The sequence below is a fragment of the Monodelphis domestica genome, chromosome 1 (genome assembly GCF_027887165.1).
Source record: "Monodelphis domestica isolate mMonDom1 chromosome 1, mMonDom1.pri, whole genome shotgun sequence".
Classification (NCBI taxonomy): domain Eukaryota; kingdom Metazoa; phylum Chordata; class Mammalia; order Didelphimorphia; family Didelphidae; genus Monodelphis; species Monodelphis domestica.
In genome coordinates, this window is record NC_077227.1 from 175,931,614 (window position 1) to 175,944,806 (window position 13,193).

General features: G+C 38.9%; 1 gene segment (V, D, J or C); it reads left to right on the top strand.

Annotated features, from left to right (window-relative positions):
• Nucleotides 1–621: 621 nt before the first annotated feature.
• LOC130456257 (T cell receptor alpha variable 20-like) lies at nucleotides 622–1,835 on the top strand. The segment is given in 2 exon segments: nucleotides 622–1,201; nucleotides 1,401–1,835. Coding segments are annotated over 2 exon segments (345 nt in total).
• Nucleotides 1,836–13,193: the final 11,358 nt, after the last annotated feature.

The window sequence follows — 13,193 nt, forward strand, 5'->3', positions numbered from 1 at the left end:
AGAGATGGGAGGTCCTAGGTTCAAATCTAGCCTCAGACACTTCCCAGCTGTGTGACTCTGGGCAAGTCACTTGACCCCAATTGCCTAGCCCTTACCACTCTTCTGCCTTGGAACCAATACACAGTATTGACTCCAAGACAGAAGGTAAGGGTTTAAAAAAATATATTTATTCTTGCTTTCTTTGTAGTGGCAAAAAATTGGAAAATTAGGGGTTTTCCCTCAATTGTGCAATGGCTGAACAAATTTGGGTATCTGATGGCGATGAATTACTAGTGTATTAAAAGTAATAATCAACTGGAAGATTTCTATGTGAGCAGAACCAAGGGAACATTGTACACAGAGACTGAAACATTGTGACACAATCAAACATAATAGACTTTTCTACTAGCAGTCTATTGATCCAGGAAAACCCAGAGGAACTTATGAAAAAGAACCCTATCCACATCCAGAAAAAAAAAAAAAACTATGAGAGTAGATATAGAGAAGAAAAACCTATGATCGATCATGTGCTTCCACGGGGATATGATTGGGGTTTGGTCATTAAAAGATTATTCTATTACAAATATGAATAACATGGAAATAGGTTTTGAACAATGATACATGCATAACCTAGTGGAATTGCTCATCAGCTCCCAGAGGAAAATCAGAAGATGGGTAAGAAAAATCATTAAGTATGTAAACATGAAAAATATTTTAAATGAATAAAGAATAAAAATAAGACAAAATTAAAATGGAACCATTTTGAGGCCAAGCCTTCTCTATATTTTCTAGTCAGGTCTGGAATCTCACACTGATAATAAATCTCAAATACTCAGTACTAGAAATAACATCCATTATTCAGATTTCTCTGTTTCTAAGGCATTCAGGAATCTGTCTTGGTAAAAATTCTCCTGCTCTCCCAGTATGGTTTTGGATGACCTAATGGGGGCAGCACCATCATGAGTAACAATATCTCCTGCAGGAGCCCCAGCTATGTGTAGGTGAAGAACACCTAAACTACAGAAGGTGGGGCATCATGTTCTGATTGGCTGGGCAACTTACTTCCCAGAGCAGAACAAGAACCATACTGAGAAAGCTTCTTTAGACCACAGTCCAGATCCATGTCACAAGTCCAAGGAGTGGGTTATTGCTGATTCTGGGAAGCAGAAGATGGAAAAGTCCCTGGGTGCCTCGTTCCTGATCTTCTGCCTGCACCTTGGATGTGAGTTAGGGACTTTCTGGAGATGGGAGCAAGGTGACCCAGATGGCATGCTTTCCCCAGGTGGAATGGGAAAGATGAAGGCTCTGTCTGGTTCACAAAGGATTTCCTGGCTTTATTCATTACTAGAATGAAAGGGAAAATGGGGGAGATGTTTTTCCTTCATGACCAATCTCTAATTATTACATTGTCTTTTGCACAGGGGTGAGCTGTCAACAGAAGGTGGAGCAGAGTCCTCCCACCCAGACTGTCCAGGAGGGAGAAAACACTACTTTCAGCTGCCATTACTCAGACAGTACTTCCACAAGGCTTCAGTGGTTCAGGCAGGATCCTGGGAAAGGGCTCATCCTCCTATTTAACATCGTCTCAGAGGGAAAGCAGAAAGGAAGATTAAGATCCACAATCAACAGGAAAGAACTTCTCAGTTCCCTATACATCACTGACTCCCAGCCTGAAGACTCAGGCACCTACCTCTGTGCTGTGGAGCCACAGTGATCCCCAGACACCTGCAGGCTGTGCACAAACCCTGTAGCTGGGGCTCCAAGCCACACTCCCTGCCAAAGGGCCATATGATGACCATTCATGACTATTCTCACAGGCTTCTCTTGCCTGGTTTTCACCAAAGTCACTTTTATTCTAACTTTCCAACTTGTATTGCTATTAAAAAAACTGATAGTCTTTCTTTTTTGAAAACCCTTACCTTTCATCTTAGAATCAATATTGTACTGGTATTATGTAGTAGTGTGTGGTGTACTGGTTCCAAGGCAGAAGAGCAAGAAGGACAATGGGGTTAAAAATTAGAAAGTGTCCAAGGTCATACTTGAACCCAGGATTTCTATGCCTGCATCTCAATCCACTGAGTAACTCAATTGCACCTCCAGTATTCATCTTGGCAGTCACAAACATGAATCCTTTATCTTTCTTTGGTTCCTCTGAACCACTTCTCTTGCCAATAAAGATGCAGTTTTCTTGCTTTCTCCCTTCCCTTTTCTGATGTCTTTCAAATGAATCCTTCCAAGGTTTTTCTAAGAGCATCTTGAATTACTAGAGGGACAGATGAAGGAATGAAAAGAATTAGCAAGAGTAATACTTTACAGAGATAAATCTTCAAAACATATTGGGATAAATCATCCTAGACCTAGGAGCTAGACTTGAACCCTTATTGACCACAGATTTCCTTTCCTCATAATAACCAGGTCAAACTCTGTCTTCTCTTCTCTCATTGTCAGCATTTTCCTGCATTCCCCACAGCAGATGAAATAACTTCCTACTTTCCTGATGAGATCGAAGACATGGTTGTAAATTGCCCCTGCTCCCCACTTGTATTCCTCTTAGCACTAATCACCCCTCCCACTGAATACAAGGAAAAAATAGAGTTCCTGTCCTCAAGGGCCTTGCATTCTAATGAGGGATGACAAAAAATGAAGGAGAGTTGAAACGCTAAAAATCTTTCATTATAATGTACTTATCTGTGTGTATCTTTGGTCAGATAGCAAGAGACAACTACATGGTGCAGTGGATAAAAGTGCTGGAGTCAAGTAGACCAGAGTTCAAATAGATCCATGGATACTTGCTTGGTAGCTGTGTAACACTAGGCAAGTCACTTAACCTCTGTTTGCCTCAGTTTCCTAATCATTTCCTGTGATACAAGGATCATAACAGCTCCTGTCTCACTGAGTTTTTGTGGGGATCTAATGAGACCATAAGTATAAAGTTCTTAATACCATGTCTAGAATATAGTAGGTCCTAGATATTAACTGCTGTTAGTATTTGTATTAAATTTTACATCTTCCCTCATGGAATGCAAGCTTTTTGAGGACTGACATGATGTTATTGCTCATTATTACATTTTATTTGTGTGTGTATATATATATGTATATATATATATATATATTCTCTTTTTATCCACAGAATATAATCTGGCATATAGTCATAATTTAACAAATGGTTATTAAATAAATTAAAGCCAGGGATTCTTTATGTAGGATTCACAGACCCTTAAGGAATCAATGGACAGATTATTTTTGAAGATAATTTTAAAAAGTATTTTGATCATGACATTTTAAGGAAATTGTTTTACTTTGTATATTATTTTATGTGCATAAAATCATTATTCTGAAAAGTCCAAAAGCTTCACTCAAGTATCCAAGAGGTCCATGACACACTCAAAAAAATGTTTAAAAACACAGAATTAAATACACTCTCATAACAGGTGTATTTCTACTCCCTTTCAGAGGTACCACAGTTTCCTAGCTCTCTTTTTGCCTCTCTAACCACTCCTAAGTCTCCTTCCAATTCAATTTAACAAATTCAATAAGCATATATTTCTTAAGCACCTACTATGAGTGAGGACAATGTGGCAGCAACTGGGAACATGAAGTCACAGCATTATAATATTCTAATGGTGGTGGACTTAGCGGTATTATTTAAATTAAGATTTTTTGGCATCTATATAGAGGATAGATTGAATAACAAAGAAACTACAAACAAAGAGAAAGACTTTAACAGACTATTACAATAGTGTACAATAATACATCTCTAGTAAGAATTAATACTATACTTGAATTGTGGGTATAGAGAAAAGGACTAATATGAAAGATGTTACAAAGGTAGTCAAGAAAACCTAGGGCAGCTAGTGGTGCAATAGATAGAGTGCTGGCTCTGGAGTCAGGAAGACTCATCTTCCTAAATTCAAATCCACCTTTAGACATTTACTAGCTGTGTGACCATGGATAAATTGCTTTACAGTATCTACTTCAGCTTCTTCTTCTGTAAAATGAGGAAATGTCAAACCAGTACAGTCAGCATTTTTGCCAAGAAAACTTCAGATGGAACCCCAAGAGTCAGACAGGACTGGAAAAGGGCTGAAAAACAATAATAAAACTTGGCATATTGGATATGGAGGTTGAGGATGATTACTTCAAGATTTTGAAGAGGCTTCTCACCTCTTATCTATCTGAATAAGGACTGTATCATAAAGGTCTGCATTATTCTACATTCTTAGCCATATTAATCTCCTTTGTTCCCATTGCTTCAACTATTTAGATGATGCTCATAACTTTCGATTCAACATGTCTGAAATCAAGTTTACAATAACCACCTTAACCTGCATCCCTTCTGACAATGGCACTTATAATGGTGATACCACAATCTACCTTTTTCATGGACATGCTCAGGGACTTCCAACTATCTCTAACTACCCACTGTCTTTTATACCCAATCAATTACTAAATTTTGTCATTTCTAACACCATTCATTCCATCTTCTCTATTCTTAGCACCACCACTCTAGCATAACACTTCAATGCCATTCTGTTGGACTACTGTGATAGATTCCTTTTATGTATTCCTGATTCTGCTCCCATAACCCTACAATCTAGTCTTCATATTACAGCCAGGATAATGTCATACAGATGAGAAAAAATGAATCTGACTCACATCTGGTTATGTCATTTCTCTACCTCTGAATCTTCAGTGAGTCCTACTGCCCTTTGAGGAAAGCCTAAATCATTTTTACTGGTATTCAAGACCTTCCCCAATCTGGAATAAGACTTCCTTCAAGATTGAGCTCAAGGACGGTGGGAGGCAGCTGACTGGCGAAGTTGGTTGAGAGCCAGGCCTAGAGAAGGGAGATCCTAGTTTTAAATCAACCTCATATACTTCCTAACCATGTGACCCTAGGCAAGTCACTTAACCCCCATTGTCTAACACTTACTTCCCTTCTGCCTTAGAGCCAATATACAATTGTGATCCTAAAATAGCAGGTAAGGATTAAAAACATATTGACATAAAAATAAAACTTATCAATAAATTTATTTTAAATGAAATGTTTCTGCAACTTTTCTTTTTTTTTAAACATTATTTTATTTGGTCATTTCCAAACATTATTCACTGGAAACAAAGATCATTTCCTTTTCCTCCCCCCCCTCCCACCACCCTTCCCTCTCCCATAGCTGACGCATGATTCCACTGGTTATCACATGTGTTCCTGTTTCTAACCCATTTCCATGTTGTTGGTATTTGCATTAGAGTGTTCATTTAGAGTCTCTCCTCAGTCCTATCACCTCCACCCCTGTAGTCAGGCAGTTGCTTTTCCTCATTGTTTTTACTCCCACAGTTTATCCTCTGCTTGTGGATAGTATTTTTAAGATCCCTGCAGATTGTTCAGGGACATTGCATTGACACCAGTGGAGAAGTCCACTACCTTCAATTGTACCACAGTGTATCAGTCTCTGTGTATAATGATTTCCTGGTTCTGCTCCTCTCACTCTGCATCACTTCCTGGAGGTTGTTCCAGGCTCCATGGAATTCCTCTACTTTATTATTCCTTTTAGCACAATAGTATTCCATCACCAACATATACCACAATTTGTTCAGCCATTCCCCAATTGAAGGGCATCCCCTCATTTTCCAATTTTTGGCCACCACAAAGAGTGCAGCTATGAATATTCTTGTACAAGTCTTTTTCCTTATTATCTCTTTGGGGTACAAACCCAGTAGTGCTATGGCTGGATCCAAGGGGAGACAGTCTCTTATCACCCTTTGGGCATAGTTCCAAATTGCCCTCCAGAATGGTTGGATCAATTCACAACTCCACCAGCAATGAATTAGTGTCCCAATTTGCCACATCCCCTCCAGCATTCATTACTTTCCATAGCGATTATGTTAGCCAATCTGCTAGGTGTGAGGTGATACCTCAGAGTTGTTTTGATTTGCATCTCTCTGATTATAAGAGATGTAGAGCACTTTTTCATGTGCTTATTAATAGTTTTTATTTCTTTGGCTGAGAACTGCCTGTTCATGTCCCTTGCCCATTTATCAATTGGAGAATGGCTTGGTTTTTTGTACAATTGATTTAGCTCTTTGTATATTTGAGTAATTAAACCTTTGTCAGAGGTTTTTATGAAGATTGTTTCCCAATTTGTTGCTTCCCTTCTGATTTTAGTTACATTGGTTTTGTTTGTACACAAACTTTTCAATTTGATGTATTCCAGATTATTTATTTTGCATTTTGTAACTCTTTCTAAGTCTTGCTTGGTTTTGAAGTCTTTCCCTTCCCAAAGGTCTGACGTGTACTATTCTGTGTTCGCCTAATTTCCTTATAGTTTACTTCTTTATGTTCAAGTCATTCACCCATTTTGAATTTATCTTGGTGTAGGGTGTGAGGTGTTGATCTAAACCTAATCTTTCCCACACTGTCCTCCAATTTTCCCAGCAGTTTTTATGAAATAGTGGATTTTTGTCCCAAAAGCTGGGATCTTTGGGTTTGTCATATACTGTCTTGCTGAGGTCACTTATCCCGAGTCTATTCCACTGATCCTCCTTTCTGTCTCTTAGCCAGTACCAGATTGTTTTGGTGACTGCTGCTTTATAATATAGTCTGAGATCTGGGACTGCAAGGCCCCCTTCCTTTATATTTTTTTTTCATTATTTCCCTGGATATCCTTGATCTTTTGTTCTTCCAAATGAACTTTGTTATGGTTTTTTCTAAATCAGTAAAAAAATTTTTGGAAGTTCCATGGGTATGGCACTAAATAGATAGAGAGTTTGGGTAGGATGGCCATTTTTATTATATTGGCTCGTCCTACCCATGAGCAGTTAATGTTTTTCCAATTGTTCAAGTCTAGTTTTAGTTGTGTGGAGAGTGTTTTGTAGTTGTGTTCATATAATTCCTATGTTTGTCTCGGGAGATAGATTCCTAGGTATTTTATTTTGTCTAAGGTAATTTTGAATGGGATTTCTCTTTCTAGTTCTTGCTGCTGAGCTGTGTTGGAATTATATAGAAATGCTGATGACTTATGTGGTTAACTTTTCTATTAGTGGAAGGAATTCTACTCTATCCCTTTAATAGAAAGAAACTCCAGTCACTTATTTTGAAAAGTAAACTGAAAGCTTCCCAGGGATTTTTAGTATTATTCTTACAAGTTCAGCCTTGTCTCCTTTAGGATTCATTTTAAAATGAAACTAAATTGAAGGCTTTTTGCTAAAATGGAACCAGTTTGGCTAATATGGCAGCAAAGGATAAATGTTAGAGGGGATGTGGCAAAATTGGAACACTAATACTCTGCTGGTGGAGTTGTGAATTGGTCCAGCCATTCTGGAGGGCAATATGGAATTATGGACAAAAGGCTTTGAAAGAATGCCTCCCATTTTGATCCAGCCATGTCACTTTGAATTTTTACCCTAAAGAGATAATAAGGAAAAATACTTGTACAAAAATATTTATAGGTTCTCTCTTTGTGATGGAAAAAAATTGGAAAATGAGGGGATGTCCCTCAATTAGAGAATGGCTGAACAAATTGTGATATCTGATTTTGATGGAAGACTCTTGTGCTGAAATTAATGATAACCTTGAGGTTTTCTATGTGAACTAGAAAGACCTCCAGGAATTCATGTAAAGCAAAATGAGCAGAACCAATAGAAAAATTATACACAGACACTGAAACATTTTGGCACAATCACATGTAGCAGACCTTTCGACTAGTAGCAATACAAGAATTCAGGACAATCCAGAGGAATTTATGAGAAAGAATGCTATCCACATCCAGAAAAAGAACTGTGGAAGCAGAAACATAGAAGAAAAACACATGATTAATAAGTGGTTCATTGGGGATATGATTGGTGTTTTGGCATTAAAAGGTCACTCTATTGCAAATATCAATAACATGGAAATAGGTTTTGAACAGTGATATGTGTATAACCCAGGGGAACTGCTTGTAAGCTTTGGGATGGGGGAGGTAAGAGGGGTGGGAAAAATCATAAATCACTATTCTATTTACAATTTGCAGTTCTGTTCTTTTTCAACATTCTGTCCTTGTGACATCAAGAAGCTAGAGAATATTGAAAGAATGGCATTTAGAATAGAGGAGAACACCCAGTAGGATGAAAAGTCTTCAATCCATGTGATGTGAGGATTATTTGAGGGACCCCAGAATGTTTAGTTTGGAGAAGAAAAAAATCTGAAGACTGATTTTCTTCAAGAATTTGAAGGGCTGCTTCAAGAGAGGGATTGGTTTTGTTCTATTTGGCCCTCAAATATAGAGTCAGAAGCATTACATATAAAGTGCAAAGAGAAATTCAAGTTTCACATCAGGAAAATCTCAACCATCGGAATTTTCCAAAAATGGAATAGGCTGTTGGGAAGTGGTAAGTTCCTCCTTCATGCAGAGATTGAATGGTTATTTATCTATATGTTATATCAGGAATTCCTATCCATCATGAGCTAAGATGGCCATTGATATAATCATGAAAAAATATACTAAAAATTAAAAAAAAATAAAATGAAACCATTTTGAGGTCAAGCCTTCTGTATGTTCTCTTCTCAGGTCTGGAATCTCACACCGATATGAATTCTCACTTATTCAATGATAGAAATAACACCCAAGATACAGATTTCTCTGTTTCTAAGGCATTCAGGAATCTGTCTTGGTAAAAATTCTCCTGCTCTCTCAGTATGGTTTTGGATGGCCTGAAGGGGACAGCACTATCATGACTAACACTGTCTCCTACAGGAGCCCCAACTATGTGTAGGTGGAGAACCCTGAAACTACAGAAGGTGAGGCAACAGGTTCTGATTGGCTGGACAACTTCCAGAGCAGAACAAGAAACATACTGAGAAATCGTCTTTAGACCAGAGTCCAGATCCATGTCACAAGTCCAAGGAGTGGGTTATTACTGACTCTGGAAAGCAGAAGATGGAAAAGTCCCTGGGTGCCTCATTCCTGATCTTCTGCCTGCACCTTGGATGTGAGTTAGGGACTTTCTGGAGATGGGAGCAAGGTGACCCAGATGGCATGCCTCCCCCAGGCAGAATGGGAAAGATGAAGGCTCTGTCTGGTTCACAAAGGATTTCCTGGCTTTAATTACTAGAATGAAAGGGAAAATGGGGGAGATGTTGACTTCAAGACCAGTCTCTAATGTCTTACATTGTCTTTCTGCACAGGGGTGAGCTGTCAACAGAAGGTGGAGCAGAGTCCTCCCACCCAGACTATCCAGGAGGGAGAAAACACCACTTTCAGCTGCCATTACTCAGACAGTGGTTCCAGAGCAGTACAATGGTTCAAGCAGGATCCTGGGAAAGGGCTCATCTCCTTATTTTACATTGCCTCAGAGGGAAAGCAGAAAGGAAGATTAAGATCCACAATCAACAGGAAAGAACTTCTCAGTTCCCTATACATCACTGACTCCCAGCCTGAAGACTCAGGCACCTACCTCTGTGCTGTGGAGCCACAATGATCCCCAGACACCTGCAGGCTGTACACAAACCCTGTAGCTGGGGCTCCAAGCCACACTCCCTGCCAAAGGGCCATATGATGACCACTCTTGACTATTCCCACAGGCTTCTCTTGTCTGGTTCACACCAAAGTCACTTTTATTCTAACTTTCGAACTTGTATTGCTATAAAAAACTTTTCATTTTTGAAAATCCTTACCTTTTTTCTTAGAATCAATATTGTACTGTTATTGTGTAGTAGTTTGTGGTGTACTAGTTCCAAGGCAGAAGACCAAGAAGGGTAGTGTGATAGGGGCTGGAACTTAAGAAAAGTGCCAAGCTGAAGAGTGTGTGGATCTGATCACCTGGATGGTGGAGGGGTCCCAGGTGAATGGAATCTTGAGGAGAAGCAGGAAGTTCCCTTCTGAAGAGCAGTTCGTTTTTCAGTTGGGAGAATCCAAAGAGAGAAGGTTGAATAAGACTTTCTCCTGAGGGTTACCCACTTTTTCCTAGAGAAATCTTTCCCCCCAACATTTCCAAATTGAAGAGACTCAGTGAAGAGAAAGCCTGAGAAAAAGCATTTTGAATCTCTGTCAGACTTTACCTCAGTTCCTGTTGCCCTGGGTCTGAACTGTGGCCAAGGGGCCAAACCTAAGGACAGTCAACCTGACTTTCTCTCAGGGGGCTTAGGCTACCAAGGCCTGAGTTACCCCCAAACTCAAGGAGGGAGAAAAATGGTTTTAGCTAGAGAAAGGGACTCCTTTTCCCCACTCTCCTTTCCCATTCTTTCCCAGACAGTTATTCTTTTTTATTACTCTGATTGAGTTAATTGACATTAAAGTTGTTATCTTTTCCCAAAGTTGTGAATCATGTGTGAATGAACAGATCAAGGGGAGAGACATCTTCCTAAGAAGAAACCCTTTGGTCTTGAGTAGTGGAGGGGGAACAAGAGAGACAAGAGAAAATCTGGGAGAGTAGCCAGGGGAAAATCTTCAAACCCCCTCTCCTCTCTCTAAGCCAAGTCTTTCTATGGCTGAATCTCATCTCAGCAGTATGCTTGTTTAAGATCATGCTTATCCACCAGAGAGAAATTAAGAACACATATAGGATGAAATCTTGCAGTGAATCTTACTGTTACATCTGCCCTGTGATTTCCCTGTGTGGAAACCACTAGGCAGAGCCAGTGACAATGGCTGCTAGCCTGAGGAGTTACAACTGACAGTTGGTGACAATTGGTGACAGTTGATTACTAAAGCTTTTTTAATGGGGGTTCTGTTAAGTCCTGGGGAGCCAGATGTAATTGAGGGTTAAGTCTTTCAGTATAGAGAGAGATAAAAAGAGTGGAGACCTTCCTTCTCAAAGCAGGGTTCAGGGGAGACAAGCTGATGTAATGGAGAAAAGGTTTGGAGATGGTAAAGGGAACAGGAGAGGACAGCTGATGTTTAGGGTTGGCAGGCACAATCATCAATCCTGTATCTTTCTTTGGTTCTTCTGAATCACTTCTCTTGCCAATAAAGATACAGTTTTCTTGCTTTCTCTCTTCCCTTCTCTGATCTCTTTAGATGAACCCTTTCATGATTTTCTAAGAGCATCTTGAATAACTAAAGAGAAACATGATGAAATTAAAATAATTAGCAAAAATAATAATTTACAAAGATAAATCTTCAAAATATTCTGGGATAAATAATTCTAGACCCGGGAGCTAGGCTTGAACCCTTATGGACTGCAGATATCCTTTCCTCATAATAACCAAGTCAAAATCTATCTTTCCTTCTCTCATTTTCAACATTTTCCCCACACTCCCCACAGCAGATGAAGTAACCTCCTACTTTCCTGAGGAGAAAGATGGAAGACATGGTTGTAAACTACCCTGAAGATTCAGAGGTAGAGAAATGACATAACCAGATGTGAGTCAGATTCATTTTTTCTCATCTGTATGACATTATCCTGGCTGAAATATGAAGACTAGATTGGAGGACTATGGGAACAGAATCAGGACTACATAAAAGTAATCTATCACAGTAGTCCAACAGAATGGCATTGAAGTGCTATGCTAGAGTGGTGGTGATAAGAATAGAGAAGATTGAATGGATGGTGTTAGAAATGGCAAAATTTAGAAACTGATTGAATATAAAAGGCAGTGGGAAATTAGAGATAGTTGGAAGTCCCTGAGCATGTCCAAGAAAAAGGTAGATTGTGGTATCACCATTATAAGTGACATTGTCAGAAGGGATGCAGGTTAAGGTGGTTATTGTAAACTTGATTTCAGAAATGTTGAATCTAAAGTTATGAGCATCATCTAAATAGTTGAAGCAATGGGAACAAAGGAGATTAATATGGCTGAGAATGTAGAATAATGCAGACCTTTATGATACAGTCCTTATTCAGATAGATAAGAGGTGAGAAGCCTCTTCAAAATCTTGAAGTAATCATCCTCAACCTCCATATCCAATATGCCAAGTTTTATTATTGTTTTTCAGCCCTTTCCCAGTCCTGTCTGACTCTTGGGGTTCCATCTGAAGTTTTCTTGGCAAAAATGCTGACTGTACTGGTGTGGCATTTGCTTCCCCAGCTCATTTTACAGAAGAAGAAACTGAAGTAGACACGGTAAAGCAATTTATCCATGGTCACACAGCTAGTAAATGTCTAAAGCTGGATTTGAATTTAGGAAGATGAGTCTTCCTGACTCCAGAGCCAGGACTCTATCTATTGCACCACTAGCTGCCCTAGGTTTTGTTGACTACCCTTGTAACATCTTTCATATTAGTCCTTTTCTCTATACCCACAATTCTCTCTATCCACAATTCTGGTTAGGCTTGTGTTTCTTGTTCTAGAGCAGCATTTTTGTACACTGTTGCAATAGTCTCCTAAATGCTCTCTCTCCTTGCTTATAGTTTCTCTGTTATTCAGTTTTTCCTTTTTATAAATGCCCAAATAATCTTAATCTAAATAATCCCTCTGCCTCCACCACCATTAAAATACTATTGTGTTTTGACGTTATATTCCTAGTGCCTGCCACAGTGTTCTTACACATAGTAAATGCTTAATCAATACATACTTATTGAATTTGTTTAATTTAAGTAGAAAGAGACTCAGGAGTGGTTAGAGAGACAGAAAGAGAGCTAGGAAACTGTGGTACTCCTGAAAAGGAACAGAAATATACCTTTTATGAGAATGTATTTAATTCTGTGTTTTTCAATATTTGTTTGTGTGTGTCATGGACCTCGTGGACAATTGAGTAAAGACTTGGACTCTTCAGAATGATGATTTTAAGCCCATTAAATAACACACATTTAAAATAAGCCAATTTCACTGAAAGGTGATGAATATCCTTCATAAAATTATCCCTACTTCCCTTTGAGGAAAGCCTAAATCATTTTTCCTGTCATCCAACACCTTCCACAATCTTCCTTCAAGATTGAGCTCAAGGAGGACAGCTGGCTGGTGAAGTGGATTCAGAGTCAGGCCTAGAGACAGGAGGACCTAGGTTCAAATCAGGCCTCACACACTTCCTGGTTACACAGTTCCTATGTGACCCTGGGCAAGTCACTTAACCCCCATAATCTACCCCTTACATTTCATCTGCCTTAGAGCCAATATACAGTTGTGTTTCTAAGATAGAAAGAAAGGATTTTAAAAAAATATTGACATAAAAGCAAAATATAGCAATAAATTTTATTTTAAATTAAAATGTTTCTGCAACTTTTCTGCTAGTGAAAGGAATTCTACTATATCCTTTTAATGGAAAAGGCCTATGGTCTCATTATTTTGCAAAGTAACTGAAA